Below are 19839 nucleotides of genomic sequence, written 5' to 3'. Positions count from 1 at the left end.
GAATTCTCTGCTAGGTCGCTTTTATTTTTAACCTTACATTCTGTATGACTAACATCAATACAATAATTTAGGGCAAAAAATACCAAATCCATACCCACTCAAAACTTTATCTAACCCAGTAATTAGATATGACATTAGCAGGCAATTGTAGAAGGTACTAAGACTACTGTACAGAACCAAGGGATTGAGAGAAAAGCCTGATTCGTTTACCAGATTGTATGTAACTTCAGCCTACAGAGAGTAGGTCATTTGTAATTCAAGATCAAATTCACTATCACATTCTTTCAACAAATCTACTAAGTATATAACAACAGGGAAAATTCTGCTCCGTCTTTAAAAGTTATTAAGCTGAGCAACTGTTTAGGAATAGGCACAGGAAATAAAAATATTCCCTTATGACAAGCAAGAAATGGCTTAAAGTCACACACATCATTTAAAACATAATTTCTTCTCTTAAAAATTCTTTACTTCTAAGTGAATTTTAGAAATAAAAAAATACCCCCAAAGGATAGAAGTATGTAATTTCATGAAAATCACTAACTCTTGGAAAGAGCCTGAAGGATCTGTTATAAACTCACTGATTCTATTAACTGTACATATAGCATCACTAGGCTGATTTCTATGTAACTGTGCTAATAAAAAGTTAAATTAGGGCCAGGTGGTAGTAGAGCATGCCTTTAATTCCAGCACTCAGGAGGCAGAGGCAGGCACATCTCTGTGAGTTCAAAGCCAGCCTGGTCTACTGAGTGAGTTCGAGGACAATTATGGCTTCACAGAGAAACCCTGTCCCACAAAAAACAAAAACAAACAAACAAAAAAAACCCAACCACAACAATAAAGCAAAAGAAAAAAACATTACACTAGAAAGATTTTTCAAAAAGCACAAACTCAAGAGCTACCTAAGTGTTCATAAAAAGCAGTATAACAGTGTGGTTTAGTTGTGGTTTCAAGGTGAAGAATTGGCTTTCCTGAGAACTGAACACAGAACGTTAAAATGAGCTACACCAAAGTCCATTTTTTCCTTTATTTAATTTTTTTCTTTTGGTAGGTTCTATTTATTTATTTATTTATTTATTTATTTATTTATTTATTTATCATGTATGCAACATTCTGTCTGTGTGTATGCCTGCAGGCCAGAAGAGGGCACCAGACCCCATTATAGATGGTTGTGAGCCACCATGTGGTTGCTGGGAATTGAACTCAGGACCTTTGGAAGAACAGGCAATGCTCTTAACCTCTGAGCCACTTCTCCAGCCGCTGGTAGGGTCTTGCTATCAAAAAAAGACATAGCCTAGACTGATCTTCAATTTGCAATCTCCTAGCTTCAGCTATCTATACTGAGACTGCAGATATGTGCCATCGAAGCCTGCTGGCACATCGCATTTCTAAATTTTTATTATTATTCTTTAGTCTTGTAAAATAGATGTGTTAGCTTAGTGATATAAATGCATAAACTACTGACAATACTACACAATATTAAGCTTAAAAGAATTCTTTTCAATCTTACATATAGCTCCTTGTTCTACCAGAGTAGAAAATGGGCATCACACTAGGCAGAAGAGACCAAAACTAGAGAATGAGTTTATACTACTCTAATTTGAGTATTAGGCGACAACACTACTAAGTTTATGTCATATAATAGCCTAGTTCCTTTTGGTAAAGAGTGGGTAGAAAGACAATGATTAGGTACTTAGATTATGTTGTGATTTACCCCCTCAAAAAGACTGAAGAGTAATGGAAATATTAATAGCTAATAATGACACTATCTACCCCAAATAGAAGAGTACAGTTTTTGTTTTCTTTTTAAAGAAGAGGTTAGCTACTATCAAAAAGATCAGTGTGAACTACTAAAAGATGGTAATACTGACCTAAACACAGTAATCTTCACATTAAAGTGTAACAAAACACTTAGAAAGAAACAGCCCGAGAAAGCACCTAGCACTTACACTTTGTTTTTATTATTATCATCACTTTTTCTGTAGGATTATGGTAAGTTTCCTTGTTTAAGGGTTGTTACCTTGGAGTTTCTTAGGATCTCCATAATCTCAACATCTATGGCTGTCTTTTTAATTTGATAATTTGACGTATTACAAAAGCATGGCTAAAAGAAAAACTTCAAAAAAAAAAACTTAGTTTTTTTTTTTTTTTTTTAAACTCAAAAATCTGACTGGAAATTGGAAACACTTCTTTTTATGAAGCAAATGAAAATGACTACCTAGGTCTTAAACCAGTTGTTCCAATCCACTTTAACATGGTATTAGGTTCTGTTATAAATGATCTAGTTATATGTACTCCACAGACACAATGTTTCTAAAATATTCACACAAGATGAGTAATATACACAATATAAACAATAAAATAGCAAAGAATCAAGGTACTGACCCATGTCCTGAAGGAGCAATGAAGTATAAACAACACTGCACCCTGTTATCGGGCATCTGACGTCTGTTCACTCGAGATTCTGCATTTAAGTAATCCTCAAATTTACTATCAATGTAGTCGATAACAGGCTGCCAGCTGTACAATGTAGAAAAACAGAACAATTAAGTTGTAAGCTACAAAGGAATGAACTGTTCGACAAAGAATAGTAGTTTTAATTTGATTAAAAAATATTAATTCACCAGTAGACAACATCTTGAATTGTTCTGCACATTGATTCAAAAGTAGGTAAAAATTAGGACTGGGGAGATGGCTCAATCAGTAAAGTACCTGCTTTGAAAGCATGAGGACCTGTGTTCCAATCTCTAGAACCCATGTAATAAGCCAGGCATAGTGGTATGTGCCTCTGACACCAAGCTTACATTGAAGTATTGAGCAGAGAGATATATCTCTCAAGATCACTTAGCAAATCAGTCTAGGTAAACTGATAAGCTTTACCCTGTCTTAAAAATTAAAGGTGGAGAGCAATTAAGGAGACATTAACCATATCTGAATGTACATACACAACATACATACATGTATGAAAACACACACGTGCGTGTGCATACACATACACACACAAAAAAAATAGCTCTCAAAAACTACATGAAATACATCTTGATTCATTAATTTTTTAAAAATGACTTGTCCTTTGTTAAAACAAAGTTCTGGTAATTAATTAGTATACTATTTTCATTGATAATATTGTAGAATCTGAAAACAATTACATCTACAGTTTTAAATGTTCAACAAAGATTAAAGAATACAAAAACCTCATGATTAGCCTACTGGATATTTTAAGAGTTGAGAAAAAAAGAGTTGAGGAAAAATGTTCATCTTTTGCAACTCAACATCAATGTGAAACTCAAAGAGGAAACAGTTTGTATATACTAATATAAAATTATTTTGGACAAGAGTTCCATGAGTGTCTGTCTGTCTGTCTGTCTGTCTATCTATACCACACACACACACACACACACACACACACACAGAGAGAGAGAGAGAGAGAGAGAGAGAGAGAGAGAGAGAGAGAGAGAGAGATATATTAGTATAAGAAGTAGTAACTCCACTGCTTAAAGAGAGAAATCAGAGGCTAAAGCAAGAGGATGTAAGTTCTCAACCATCTTTGGAACCAAACAGATCACATCTCAAAACACCAAAATAGGGGAAAAAAAGGCAGAAACAAAAAACAAACCAGTCCAGGAAGAAATGTTTTCAAATAAGAGATATAGCAAAGTTGGTATATGAACCCAAGTCCTAATCATTTAAAACGTAATGATTCTCACTATTAAGTTTTTTGTTGTTCTAGGTTTGTGTTTCTGTTTATAACGCAGGGTCTCACTGTGTAGTTCTAGCCTAGAACTAGCTATATGGACTATGCTAGCCTTGAACTCAAAGATATGCCTGCCTCTGCTACCTAACTCATGTGATTAAAGAAATGTGCCACCATGCCTGGCTAAGTAACTACACTAGTATTTGAAATGACCTGGGAAACAATGGGGACAAACATTTCTTACCAATTACTATTATCCACTGCATCTCCAAATCCTGGAGTATCAACTATCGTCAACAGCAACTGAACACCACCTTCTTTGATTAAAACTTTGGATTGCTCCACCTGTAAGAGTCATTGGTGTACATGTTAATTATATATTATGTGAGTTGTTTCCTACAACAAGAGGTAAGGACATTCAAGTTTCTCAAAACCAATTTGGAAGCTATTTACAAATTAAATCTAACCACCTACAAGTTTTCTGTCTGTCTGACTATCTCTGTGCATATATGTACCCATGTGTGCAGGTGCAGATGTACCTATGTGTGCATAGCTGTAGAAGCCCATGGTTGATGTGGGAGTCCTTCATCAATTTTTCTTTACCTTATGCGCTGAGGCAGGGCCTCTCAATTGAACCCAGAACCCTCTGGCATCACTAGTCTGGCTAATCACTTTGCTCTGGGTTTATATCTGCCACACTCACTAGGTCTTGACAACAGTTTTGGATGCAGATCACACCACCAGTCCTCACACTAGGACTGAAAGCACTTTTAAACACTGAGCCATCTTTCCAGCCCCTATATTTTCCTGAAAATGATTGTGGCCATTAGAGTCTAGTTACTTCAAAGAAAAACACATGTAAATAGTATGGCAAACTCATACTTTAAGTGTCTTCAGAAGTTTGTCTTAAACAACAGCTTTAGTTCCTGACAGAACTTACAGGTTTTTTCTGGAAGCCCCAGTTGTATGTCCAAAGGTATATATTACCTGTCCAAAGCATATGCTGTTGTGATAACTACAAACTATCAGCTTTCAGGCATCTAAGAGAAATCAATCACTGTTTCTAGGAGCAGAAATACTTTCCCCAGGGGCTGTAGATGTATTGATAATCTAACTTAAAGACGACAAGATTTGTACTCAAACTTTGAATGTCAAATGTCAAAAATAACATTAACACTATCAGATGTGAGGGGAAAATGTGATCAAGGAAACATGAAAAGCAGTTTCAGCAATTTGTGTTGAGAAAGTTTGATATACTTCTAAGGACTATGCAAATAAGAATGCCTTTCCACTCCCATCTGGCATTTTAAGGGACGTTTGCTGGTCAATAAAGAGTCTGTGAAGCTGAGGCTAGGGTGTTTGGGCAAAAGTCATTTGCAACCATGTCCAAAAATAGCACTTCTGAATTGACTTTCAACTCTACCATCCAGTACAGCAATTGCTGTACAGTTATGTGGTTACTTACCTCTTGAAATGTTGATGCGTGCAATCAAGGAATTGAATATTCAGTTTTATTTCATGTAAATAAACTTAAATAGCTCACATGTAGCCGCCAAACTCAACATTTTATGTTTACTGCAATCAAGAGTTTTTTGATAAAAGTAGCTTATTATCAGAAGCTACTGAAATTGGGGTAAAGAAAGCCAGTAATTCAGACATGCACGTCTATGGAAGGCATGCTTCCTAGCTCTCAGAAAAGTCCAAATCAATATTCTTCAAACTGTTTTGCTCTTGGCTTATGTTATTGGTGAAAATTGAGTATCCCAAGCATACGCATATTTATCTACGGGCAATCTGAATATTTAAAAGTATTAATTAAATATTACTAAGTATGAACTCTATATAGATTAAAAACTAAATACCAATGAACAAAGTTTTAACTATTCATCAATGTTAGATTATCAAGAAGTTCATACTTTAGCTTTTTTATGGTTCTTTAGTCAAAGGATAATCTGATCAAATCTATATCTCAAAAAATCTTGAATTCATTCCTAGTTCTTTCATAAGAGTTATTCATTAATGAAATATGTAATTAAAAGAAATTAACAGAGCCTAGAAAAATGGATGGCTCAGCAGTTAAGAGTACTTGTTGCCAAAGAACCAAGTTTGGTTGCTATCAGTCACATCGAAGCCTGCAACTAACTCCAGTTCCAAGAGACCTGACAACCTCTTCTCAACCTCTGAAGGCACCGTGTACATGGTGTACATACACATCACACACACATAATAAATGTACTCCAAACCATTTCTGGTTTTCTCATTAATAAGTCCTATTACTCTTTCAGTAATAGCATATATTAATAACATATCCTAATTCGCTTGTATTTTAAGACTGTTTTTGTATTAACAAAGATTAGGCACGGAGTCTGTACGTAAAGTGACAAAGTGATTATTTAGCATTTTCAAGGCCTCAGTACCATTTTCAAAAAAAGTTCAATTTGTTGAAAAATGAAGCTTTTAGGTACTTTGGTAAGTCTGTTTATAAAGATTTCTGTTTCTGGCCTATGAAATTTGGTGTATCAATAAATGATCAAATACAAAGAAGTCAGCAACAAATGGAAAAGATTCAAAAAAATCTAATGTCATTCACAGTATCCAATTTTATCATATCATCTGGTTTTGCAAGTATCCTCACGGGATCCATGAAAAACAAACTAATACAAACCCAGGAATTTCAAAGTTTTCAAACAATTTGTTCCAAATGGTCACTTTCCCACGCACTCTTCTTAAGCAGGTCACATCAGCATATTCTAAACATCTCAAGAGTTGTCCAAGATTAAATGTATAACTTAATGCCAATGGAATGAAGTGATACAAAGAAATGAAGCAAGGGCATTTTCTGCTATGGTTTCTAGAAACTAAGTAAAACTAGATCTCATATTGTTTATGTGTGTTGTTGATTTATTGAGGCATGTTTTGATTCTCTACATCCAACAAATCAAAGATACCACTATTTTAAAATTGTAGTTTTTCAATCTAGGAGCAAGTCAAGCCTTCAATATTTATTATTCGGTTTTAAAACTGAAAGGACTACCAAGTACATTAAACTATTTAATCTCATGTTCACAAGGTATTTATTAACATAAATGTGTTATTTAATTGAAAACCGTATTGAAGAAAAGGTTAAAAAAAAAATTTCTGTCAAGGATTTACACCTTTACTCATACTTCTTTAAGAAGTTGCAGCAAGGCCAAAGCTCTGAACAGACAGCCTGATGCATTTACTTGACTCAAAGACAGGGAATATTCCATTTAATAATACCTCAAATATTTCTTTAGAAAACATAAAGTGAAAAAGATCTGGGTGTGACAGCATAACATTGTAATCTGAACACCCAGGAAGTAAATTACAGGCTAGCACAGGGATCCTGGGAATATTCGTGTATAAGTATCTGCACAGCTATCACCCCTCTTCACTGCTCCTGCCTGCTGCCATCACACCACTTCACCAATTCTGAAAGGCACCTTACGAACAGCAGCATTGTGTGATTCCATATTTTCTGTTTTCCCACTAGAGATCCTTGAGAATGCTGTGTCCTTCGTTACTGTACAGCCAAACCTAGTATGCAAAGCACTAAAATGTTCATGCAAACAACTGGCTCAAAAACCAAAAAAGGAGGATTATCTACAGGAACATTTAACTGTGCTCTATGAAAACTTTTCAAGAAGTCCACAAATCTGAAGAGTTTTATTTAAGAGTACAACTTATTGCTTTCAATTTTTCTCACCTCCAGAAATTGCACAGCTACTTCACCTGTATCACTATAAAATGACGTCTAAAGTGATATACAAAACTTTACACCAAGAAAACATTCTACAGTATATCAACATAAATTTGCCAATCAATAAATTAAAATCTGAAATAAAAGATAGTTTCCCTATCAAGGAAAGATAGTTCACAATCTTACAGTGACAAAAAAATAACCATTTTTAAAAAACAATAAAAATATGAAATAAAATGTAATAACTATATATGTATACTATGATATAGTTTGTTAAAATTTGTCAATATTGGAATCTATATTTGAAATAAGAACAAGAAGAGCACAACTATGTATTTTTCCCTTTTCTTTAATTTTAATAATTTACTGGGAAAAAACATATCAACCAAGAGAGAAGTAATTAGGCAATATTGCATTCACTCTGTAAAATCCTTAAAAGTACTAAGGAGAGCCGGGCGGTGGTGGCGCACACCTTTAATCCCAGCACTCGGGAGGCAGAGGCAGGCGGATCTCTGTGAGTTCGAGGCCAGCCTGGTCTACAAGAGCTAGTTCCAGGACAGGCTCTAAAAAAAAAAGCTGCAGAGAAACCCTGTCTCGAAAAACCAAAAAAAAAAAAAAAAAAAAAAAAAAAGTACTAAGGAGAAACATTTCCCTCTCTGACCTTCTCCCTGAAATAAACTGAAAGCAGTTTACAATAGTCCAGGAGTATGTAAATACTCAACTTTGTGAGTACAACAACTTGAGAATTTAAAAGAAATGCAAATTATTTGGTTTTACCTCATCTGATATACACTCACACTGAGAACAATAGTATAGAGAAAGCCAGGCCTAGAGTCTGCTCACATCTGGAAATGCTCCGTAGAGGTCCTCAAGCAAACACAGGAGATTTAAGAATTAACCTCAGAGTTCAAGTGAGACCTTCAATAAGGAACAGAGATCTCAGAATTGGTTCTCTATTAGTTTACATACTTAGTAATCTTCCAAGACCATAAATGTCAACAAATCTCTCCCTCAAAACACAATTTCCTATAAATATAACATTCAGGAAGGAGACTGGCACTGTGGTATTATTTATTAGGGTTTTACTCTTTGGTCACATTATAGGAGAGGATTTTTCTTCTTTCATTTTCTGACAACTGGAAATGTACTAAAAATCCTTCACATCACAAAAGCCACAGACATTTGTCTTTCAAAACTCCAGGGAGTATGCCTATATTTATAAAATGGGATACAATAATGGTAGATCAAACCCTCTACTGAGGCAATTTATTACATCAAGGACAGATTATCTGCTAGACTGCTGGGCTGAGGGATGGGGGAGCCAAGAGGCTGCAAAGGATGATCATATTCTAACTACATTCAGGCCTCTTGACTCTTTTCTATGGTATGTCTATGGTATGTCTCCCTGAGAGTAAATGAGTAAAAGTTTCAGCTTTCTAAATAGATCATAGCCGGGAATAAGACACTGAAATGTTTAAAATGTCAGGGATTCATATCTAGATAAAGAACTCCTGGAAATAAGAAAGAAAAAGTCAGGAAATATTAAAATGACCAAAGCAGTTCAATGAAACCTAAGTAGCCAATGAGTAAAGAAGACCTGCTCAACTGAACTACAAATGGAAACAGATGAAAAAAGTGAAATGTCTTTGTCTTTACACACACATATACAACAGGACATTTACATGAATAAAAAACAGAAACCTAAATGTTTATCCAAAACAAAAAGGACATGCTGTGATATATTTCTACAAAAACTGTAACTATCTAGTCTTCAACCTCATCAAAGACCTGAGAAGGAAAGTAGTATTACCTGAGTTAAGTAGGAAGTGCAAGCGATTTCCAAAAGATGCAAGAAATGCAAGAAACAGCTGGCTGCCTGGACAGTCACCCAACGTTTCTCTGCAATGTTGGGGCATCCAACTTTGGTTACGGGCCTAGAATATCTGACAAGACCATTTTTAGAAGCAGGAAAATTTGAAAGACTGTCCTACCCTGTCTTGGCAATGTTCAACAATTGCTTTTCCTTGTATACTGCTTGTCTGGACTGGACAGCATGCTGTCAGCAGTAGAGGCAAGGACAGTTTTCTGCCCAATAGGCTGGTTTTGCCAAGAAGAAAACAAGCTCCATATGGAGGGTCTTCAGTGCCCACCATTCTCTCAGGAGTATGCTGATCGGTGCTGCCAGGAGCAGTTGAGCCTCACATCAACAGAATCCTAAGTTATTAAAACATTTAAATGCCATATTCTATAGGTCTTTAAAGAGTCTGAAGATTACCTAGCTTTATGGAATACATCTTTATGCATCTAGAAAAACTAACATAATGTAAGTATGACAAACATGAGTAACTATTATCTTATAATTCTTAATAACCTATATAGCTTAAAGAATAAAGCTTCATATTATAAAAAGAAGCAGTCTTTAAACAGATGTACAACATAAGAACAGTGACCTCAAAATCGTGACAATATATAAAAGTATCTTATTCAGAGATAGGAATATATAATGCAATGACAAAAATATCCTTAATTTGCATCAAATTACAAAATATCCTAAACAGAAATGGAAACATACATACAGTATGACAAAAACTTTACATTTGTATTAATATATAAAAATATTTTAGACAGAAGTAGGAATATTATATTCAAAATGATAAATACAATTTTGAATTTATATCAATACACAAATTATCCTGGACAGGAATAGAAAAATAATTTTATATTTGCATCAATATACAAGAATCCATACCAATGCAAATTATCTAAGACTGATAGCTACTATTTTAGTTTACAAGTAGATACAATAATCTACCTTATTATCCTATCTATCCCCCTTTTTTCTATTCCCACATTGGGTGCCAAGTGAAGTGAAAATTCACTAAAGTCTAGTTAACAATTTATTAAGGGGTACAACGGAAAAACAGACTCATGAATACAGAACAAGGTTTAAACTGCTACTGATCCAGCTGCCCTTGTCAGGCCGTTTTTCTCAAGGGTGATGCAGACCAACCACAAGGTTTGCCCCTGCTCTGACCACCCAAGAAAGAGCATGCTACCCCCTCCTCAGTTTTATCTGGTCAAGCATTTAGAGAAAGCCAGACCCATAGGCTAGTCACCCCAAATGTCATTGGCTAAAGGGGCTGAACTCCCACAATACTACCCAGTAATAAGATAGAACAAGTAAAATAAAAAAAAAAAAAAAAAAAAAACAAGTGAGAAAAATAATTCTCAGTGAAAGAAATCAGATTCAAGAATAAACCTTCATGAAGTTCAAAATAATCAATCTAGAGAGGTGAGGTGCTTTTCTTTGGGGAGGGGATGATTTTCAGAACAAAACTAAATAAAAAGGACAAAAGGAAAAAATATCACACTACTATAGAAAATCAGTGACAGCTATGTCTTATGAATCCTACTTAAAAGATGCTTCTAAAATTTGTAGAATAACAAAATAACCATAATATCTCAATAAATGTTTTGTCAAATATATTTGTCTTAAATCCCCAAATTACATGTTAATATTTTTATCTATTAAAACACCCAGTAACTTTTGCTAGAATATTCCTCATTTCTAGGGGCGGGGAGAAAACTGTCAGTAAAGTACTTGCCACAGGAGCAAAAGGACCTGAATTTGATTCTCCAAAATCCATGTAAAAAAGCCACTCAGGTGCAGCAGTGTGTATTTGCGATGCCAATGCTGAACAGTGGAGCCACGAATACACCCAAGGTTCACTGGACAGACAACATAGCCTAAGCAAACTTCCAGCCAGTGGAAGACATGTCTCGACCACCTTAGACTGCCATTTAGCAAAATAAATCAGAATTGCAAACTTATAAAACTGATAGTGCATCATTATTCATAAAGTAGCAGGAAAAGAAAAGCTAGTCCTTTTTTTTTTTTTAAAGAACTGATTAGTCTATTCAACTAACAGTCATTAAACACCTACAGCGTGTGTGTGTGTGTATAAACAGTTCAGATTTGAAACTTGTCTCTTTCATTTATTGATAGCATGATCTCAGGGCACAGCACAGTCTGTCTCAAAAATCATTACTGATGCAGATTTGGAATTAGCTATCTACAAGTTAGAACAACAATGAGAACTCAAAAAATTACCTAACCAAGAATAGTTTTTGTAAATCCATGACAATATCTAGCAGATTATTTTATACCAAATACATCTGAACTTAGACACTATAAATGTCCAAGTTTTCTGAAGTTCAATATTAAGATCTACATTTTGAAGATAAGTTTTTCTTCTTTAAGATTAAAATCTTCAATATTAACCACAAAATAAGCCATGTAGGCTCACATTCTTAGGAACATTTTTCTGTTTGTAATTTAAATGTTACATTTTATTCCCTCTCTAAGCTAAATGAGAAATACAGTATTTTCTTCACAAAAACACTCCTTAATCAAATGCACCAAGCAGTATGATATGCATATTTCTGCCCTTCCATCTTGTATAGTGGTATAACGTGCCTCAACAATGTGCCATATCTTACTTATCAGCCCACCAATAAGCTTTGAAGCAGCAGTTGGAGCAGTGCTACCAAAGAAAAGTATACGGTGATCCACATAAGCAGATTTAAATTTTTCAGTAGCCACTTTAAATATAGTTGATACAAAAACAATGAAAGAGCAGAATGGTGGTAGTGCACGCCTTTAATCCAAGCACTGGGAGTAAATGCAAAGGCAGGTGTATCTCTGAGTTAGAGGACAGCTCAGGACTACCCTTTAAACAAGCAAACAAACAAAACAAAACAAAACAACAAGCAAATAGACAAAAACCAATGAGAAGTTAGATTCTTTTTTTCTACATGCTAAGTGTTGAAAATCATGAAATACATTTTACACTTGTAGAATATCTCAATTTGGAATACACTTATTACAAAAGCTCAGGAGCAACAAGCTATTGTGTTGCAAAGTACAAATTTAAAGTCTAGAGCAGTGGTTCCCAACCTGTGGTTACAACCCCTTTTGGAGTCATGTATCAGATATCCTGCACTTCAGATATTTACATTAGGATACAGAACAGTAGGAAAATTACAGTTATAAAATAGCAACAAAATAATTTTATGGTTGGGGGTCACCACAACACGAGAAGGGTTGTTAAACCTATATTAAAGGGTTGCAGCATTAGGAAGGTTGAGAACCACTGCTCTAGAGTCTAGACCTTGTTTATAAAGTGTGTTCCACCAACCAGCAGCATCCACACTACTTGGGATCCTGTTAGAAATGCAGAAGTCCAGTCTGACCTCACACATACAAGACCAGGAACTATATATTTAGTAAGATCTCAGCTCATCAGCATGTATTGTAAGACTAAGAGGTGGAAATTGGACCATATATAGTTTGGCAGTCTTACATAGTTACCACTGCCATTTAGTTATCATATGGTATTAACTCACTGCCAATAGGGGAAATGTTTTATATATGGCTGTCCAAAAAAAGAACCAGTTAGCACATGGAGCTACAGAGCACTTGAGATGTTTATGATGTAATTGAGAAATTGCATTCTACATTTTATTAAATTTATTGTTTTGACCTTAGTCATATGTGCAAAGAGTGTATCATAATGAACAACACAACTCCAGAGTTACTCCTATATCACAATGCAATTTCTAGGAGGGTCATCAGATCACTTATGGCAGGTTCTAGTCAGGATAATACCTCTGATCATGTATATGTGTTTTTGTTTTAGTTTAATCAAGCCATGTTTAACACTTTCTACTAAAAGTTAAATATGAATCTACTTCTAGACACCAAATAAAATGGATGTGTTGTGTGCTAACAACAATAACATACATACCTGTACAGTCTTTTTTATTCTATGAGAAGGCCCTGGATACTCTGGAGAATATAAATCTGTGAGGAACAATGAGTTGATTAATGTTGACTTTCCTAGTCCAGATTCACCTAAAAAAAAAAAGAAGAAAAACCTGTCAAACTCAGCCAAATTATACAACAAATATAATAATGCTAGTGTTTCACTAGTTAGTGACATTCAAATATACTATAAAAACTCCATATTAGGGCTGGAAAGATGGTTCAACAATTAAAGAATAAACTCACAATCAAAAATATCAAGACATTATGTAAGAAAAAACTTTTTTTCCTCTTTATTTATTCTTCTCTTATACATCTACTCCTCCCAGTTCTGTGCACCACCTCTCCTCTCCAGATCCACTGCTCCTACATTTATTTCCCTTCAGAAAAGAACAGGCCTTAGAAAAAATATGTTTGTCCTTAGTTTCACACTAGGCGTGGGCTAGGGTAATCACCCTAATAGGACCTGGAATCACCTAGAAGACAAATTTCCAGTTTACTTAGATTAGGTTAGCCTCTGGGCATGTCTGTGAAGGATTATTTGATTTGAATAACAGACATAAAGAACCTTAAAGGAATATAAAAGGAAGCTAGGTGAGAGGAAGTCCTGCCTGGCTGCAATGACCAGCTGCCTGAAGCTTCTGACACCAGGCCTTCCCTGCTCCAATGGACTGTGACCCCAAATAAACACTTCTTATTGTTGATCTGTCAAGTTTTTTTTCCTTGCTTTTTCAAGACAGGGTTTCTCTGTAGATTTAGAGCCTGTCCTAGAACTAGCTCTTGTAGACCAGGCTGGTCTCAAACTCACAGAGATCCGCCTGCCTCTGCCTACCAAGTGCTGGGATTAAAGGCGGGCGCCACCACTGCCTGGCTCTGTAAAGGAATATACCACAGCCATAGGAAGAAACATTGACCAAATAAATTCCACACTGTCAAAGGGTTTTTAAATGTTTAATAATTTACACCCATCTTTTAAAAAAGTAACATCTAATACTGTAACTGACACTTCAACAAAAATGTGTTTTAGTGACCAAAGACAGTCACATTAAGAAAAAAAAGTTTATATATCACTGCTTCATGAAAGAGTAAAAGTACTAATCTTTACTATAGACAATAGTGAATGACTAAGGACATTAAAACATGGAAATCCGGGACTAGAAAGATACTGTAGTAGTGGTTAAAAGCATTTACTGCTCTTGCAAATGAACCAAATAGGTGCCCTATACCCATGTCAGGTAGCCTACAACTGTCTGTAACTCCAGTTCAAGGGGATCCAATGCCTCTAGCCTCAAGGGTACTTGCACATCCATGCACATGCCCAACAAGAAGAGAAAAGGTTAGGGCATGATTTCTACTGTGGTATCTTTAATTTTTTTATGCTTAGTATATAGTACCAGCCATACCAGTTTTTTCAAAACATACACAGCTTTATGGTAAACATTATACAAGGTTAAATATGTTCTAAAATATAATGATGATTGATGTAACAGGTCATGCATTTATCTTTACTAATTAATACACAATAAATAACAGGCATGCTTTGAAATAATACATTTAAATATGCAGGCTGGGTTCTGTTTATAATAGCTCACAAAAGAGGTTAAGATTGTTACAGCTATAAGAAATCCAGAAAACAAATAGAATGGTGTAAGTTCTTCACTGATATTTACATTTGAATTTTCTAGACTCAAATGGATAAAGTATTGTACAATTACAACATGGGAGCTATAAAGGAGTTACTTTAGAACTAACAACACAAACAGGCTGGAAAGACACTCCATGCAAAAGAGGTAGAATAGTCATGCTACTATCACACAAAATACATAAGTCAAAACTGTTAGTACAGTAAAAAAAAAAAAACCTTGTATGTTTAAAAAGTATCAATTCACAAACACTTATAAACATACAGATACCAAATAGCAAAATTTCAAAGCATGTAAAGTAAACTGTTAAAGGTGAATAGTTCTATAATTATAGCTGGACACTTCAATCATAAACAGAGCTGTAAGAAGGAACCAAACTGAAGTCATTTTGGATAGAACTTCCATTTTACATAAGGGTCAAATAAAGTTTAAGTTCCCAAGACCTCCCTGGATAACTGACATCTTGGCTGACAAGGTGAGACATGAATTGTGGACAAGACATTTAAGTAAATCAACCATATAGGGAAATGTTCATAGGACAGTCCCTAATCCCTGAATCCTGATTGGTGGAAAATGTGTAACTTGGCACAGATGTTTGTGGTTTTCAGGTTTAAAAATTCTTACATTCTGGCTTGGAGTCACAGTTCAGCTCCTGAGTCTATTCTGCAGCCCTGATCAATCAGTAGCAACTTGATTACAGTAAGTTTTTGTCATCTGCATTGACTTGGTGTGTGAGTTGTGTTGGCTCCAAACAGATCCCGTAACAGAACAACTAGATGGGCAATAATCTAAGGAAATAATAAGATCTGAGCTATATTGTAACCAAAGCAGACCTAACAATATAGACAAGACACTGAACCCAGGTGACTAATAGGCATTTTGCTCAAGTATAAAGTAAACATTTTCTAGGAATGACTAAAAGTCTTTATATGCCTTTAAAAATACTAAAGTATGTTCTTTGTGGTGCCTCCTAGGTGTCTGGCTGTGTGAAGATGTAGCCACCTGCTGTGAGAAACCCCCTAACTTCTGAGGAGCACATGGCCACACAAGTGGCTGCTGATGCTCTGCGTGAAGAGTGGAAGGATTGTGCTGGTCTGAGTCAGTGGTGGGTACGACAAGGTTATTCATGAACTGATCCATGGCAGAGTGCTCCTGCTGTTGAGTAAGGGACAATCTCGTTACAGGCCATGAAGAACTGGAGAGAGGAAGCACAAGTCTGTTTGCGGATTTTTAATCTAAGTATTTTCAACTTGGTTATTTAAAAAAAAGAAAAAAGATATAGCTGGCCTGACAGATACTTCTGTGCGTCATTCGTTGAGGACTAAAAAAAGTTTTTCAATCTCTGTAAAGATGATGTCCACCAAAATATTATCAGAAAGCCCCTATACAAAGAAGTTAAAAAGTCCAGGAACAAAACACCCAAAATTTAGCATCTTGTTATTCCATGTGTCTTGCAACAAAAATGCTGACGTAATGCCCTGAAGAACAACACACTAAGCATGCAAAATAGCTAAGAGAATGAAGGAAGCCAGGAACACACTGCCAAGAGACATAAACTGTCCTTGTTAAGAGCATCTACTTCTGAGTTCAGACTTTGAGGGAAAAAAAAAACTGAAATGAAAACATATTTCTCACCAAAATTAAATAAAACTGAGGCTGTGGAGACAGCTCAGTGAGCAAAGTACTTTGCATTGAAAACGCAAAGACAAGAGTGTGATCCCCGGGAACCATGTAAAAGCAGGATGTGATACTGGGGAGGGAGGCAGAGACATGAGTGTCCCTGGGGATCACCAGGTAGTCTAGCCAATCAGTGAGTCTAGGCTGACACCTGGGGTCAACTGCTGGCCTCCACATGCATGGTCACATGAGTCTAGGTACAATACATAAAATTAAAATAAAAACTGAAAAATTTACAGATATTTAGAATTTAATCAACATACTCTCTCTCATGTAACCAAAGGATCAAGAAGGAAACTATAAGGGAGAGTAAACTACATACAGAGAAAAACAAAAACGACAACACAGTGTGCCAATCTTATGGCACTGAGAAAGTCAGTGCGAGGGAATTGTCAGTCATAAATGCTTACATAAAAATGATCAGATTCAAAAAATGACCTTTTCAACATATGATCTAGAAAAGAGTAAACTAAACACAAAGCAAAATAATGGCTATGGCAGGATCTCACCCTTTCCAAATTAAAAAAAGAGAAAAAAAGAAAAAAAATTTAACAAAACTAAGTGAGCTACCCAAAAGGGCCTTCAAAATCAACAGGCCACCAACTACACTGAGAATAAGAAAGAAAAATTCAAATTAATTAGAAATAAAAAATGGGATTATTATTATTCGTAATTGTACAGTAAGAAAAAGACTAACAGAGTACTATTAATATGCCATCAAACTGCATAACACATGCCATCTGTTGAAAGCATAGCACTCCAAGTCAGATCAATCAGGCGAGAAAAGGAGAGAAGGGGTCTAAAATAGAAAAACTGCTTGTTTCAGACAAGATTTTTATTTGTTTTTGTTTTTTTGTTTTTGTTTTTTGTTTTTCGAGACAGGGTTTCCCTGTAGTTTCTAGAGCCTGTCCTGGAGCTAGCTCTTGTAGACCAGGCTGGCCTCAAACTCAGAGATCCGCCTGCCTCTGCCTCCCGAGTGCTGGGATTAAAGGCGTGCGCCACCACCGCCCGGCCAGGGTCAGTCAATCTTATACAGAGGAATAAAAGCATACTTCTGAGTTAAAAAGCCATTCTGCAGATAGTACTGAAACGACTGCATGTGTTATACTTGACTACTCATACGTAATTCACTAAAAAGTGAATCTCCACACATTTCACACGCACACACAAAAAAATTAACCCCAAATAGACAATAGCCCTATTTTAAAATGCAAAACTACAAACCTCAGGGTAGATAATATAATGTAAGAGTAAACCTAGATGACCTTGACACAGCAATGACTTCTTAGAACACTAAAGGTGGGGCTCATGAAAACAATCACTGATAAACTGGACTGTACTCAAATCTAATACTTCAGCTCTGTGAAAAGCAATGAAAATAGAATGAAAAAGCAAAACACCTACACACAAACAAACATGCACGCACACATACACACACATACATACAAAAAAAACCATGTTTATACATACCTACCTGATAAAAGACTATTATCTAAAAGATATATAAGGACATTTTAAAACTGAATGGGGGAAAAGTGATTTAAAATGGACTAAATACTTTACCAGATACAAATAAGACATACAAGTGGCAAATAAAGTATATGATAAAGCAGACTATTTCATATTAAGGAAATACAAATGAAAACAGTAAGATAGAGCTCTACACATTCAGTTTCTGATCACCGTTCAAGCAGAGGATTCTGATTTGTGAGTCTACCTCTAAATAAATAACCATCTATTTTTCAATTCTGAGCTAGTGTGCGATTTCTTTTAAGTGTCCTTCTTCAGTTCTGGATCTTAAAATTAAGTCATGAAAATGTACTAGTAAAAACAGGCTTAAGCCAGGCATGGTGGTGCATGCCTATAGTAGTTGAGGCCAGCCTGGTCTATAAAGCAAGTTCCAAGACAGCAAGGGCTGCTACACAGAAAAATCCTGTCTCAAAAAAACACAGGCTTAAGACTGACATATAATTCATAGCTTTATCTAGTATGTGCTTTATATAGGATATATTTTTTGGACTCCTTTTTTTCACCAGATATGAGATTTACTACTAAATATGATTTAGCGAGGTGTAGAACTCAATTTAGTGGAAGCCCTCATGTGTAGAGTCACTTGTCTAGGGAAGCACAAATAGAGATATATTTGATCCCACAGCCATCAAGAATGAGACACGTCTCAATGAACACTGACCTGCACTGCTTTATTATGTGACAAACCTGGCATTGATTCTTGATGGTGGTGGTATTTTGCTTATGTTCTTTTTATTTGAGACAGTGTCTCACTGCGTAGTCTGGGCTGGTTTCAAACTTAGAAATCTTCTTGTCTCTGTATCCCAAGTGTTATCACCACATTCAGCCTGATAATGGTTTTTAATTAATTTTTAAACAAAGATTTGCAAAAAAGAATTCTCCAGCTATACTGGCTTCAGTGTATTCAACTGAGCATTAATATATACTCCTTTTTCTTATATGAGCCTCTTCATGGATATTAATTATGGAAAAAAACGGATCTGCAACTATGAGCAAGTAAGCTAATCTAATGCCTTAATTTCATATCTGAAATGAGTATAGGATAATGACTTAACATACATAATAAACAAATGCCTGAAACATAAATGATGAAAAAGCAGTGTGACTGTTAACCTTAGATGTCAATTTGATTGGATCTGAAATCAAAAAAGAGATATGGCTCTGGACATATAAGTGAGAGACCTTATGAAAAAGAAAAACAAAAGCCGTATTCCAGCTGGGCACAGGTACCTAAGGATTCAGCAGGCTGAAGTAGGAGAATGAGCTCAAGACCAGACTCTGTTACTGTCTTGTTCGGTTCGTTTTTTGTCAATTTGTCACAAGTTAAAATCATTGGGGAAGAGAAAGGAATTTTAATTTGGAAAAGGTCTCCATCAGACTGTCCTACAGGCAAATCTGTGGAGCAGTTTCTTCATTAATAATTGATATAGGACACAGCCTACTGTGGGTGATACCAACCCGAGCAGATGAACTTGGATTGTAGAAAAAAGAAATCTAAACAAGTCACAAGAAGCAATCTAATAAGTAGTAATCCTTCCTGGCCTCTACTTCAGCTCCTGACCTGACTTCCTTTCATGATGGGCTATAAGCTGTAAACAAAAGTGAAAATAAACCCTTTGCTCCCCAAGTTTGGTTTCTGTTTTTTGACCATGATGTTTATAGAAAGCAATAGAGAACAAACTAGAACAGCTACAGACTAAGTTCATGACCAGATACTTGAGACCCTATAAAAAGAAAACCAAACAAAGTGAAT

The 19839-nt window shown here is 35.5% G+C and overlaps 1 protein-coding gene across 2 annotated transcripts in view; it reads right to left on the bottom strand.

Moving 5' to 3' along the window:
* Nucleotides 1-19839, bottom strand: part of Septin7 (septin 7) — a 60051-nt gene that overhangs the window by 17659 nt on the left and 22553 nt on the right. For both annotated transcript variants that reach the window (XM_038321775.2, XM_038321774.2), the window contains exons 4-6: nt 13220-13326; nt 3936-4036; nt 2383-2517 (exon numbers count right to left, since the gene is read on the bottom strand). In XM_038321775.2, the coding sequence (XP_038177703.1) occupies nt 2383-2517; nt 3936-4036; nt 13220-13326 (343 nt within the window). The remainder of the gene's footprint in view (nt 1-2382; nt 2518-3935; nt 4037-13219; nt 13327-19839) is intronic.

Source organism: Arvicola amphibius, chromosome 3 (genome assembly GCF_903992535.2).
Source record: "Arvicola amphibius chromosome 3, mArvAmp1.2, whole genome shotgun sequence".
In the NCBI taxonomy this organism is placed as follows: Eukaryota; Metazoa; Chordata; class Mammalia; order Rodentia; family Cricetidae; genus Arvicola; species Arvicola amphibius.
The sequence above is the reverse complement of the archived record's forward strand: the minus strand, read 5'-3'. Positions and strand labels throughout refer to the sequence as shown.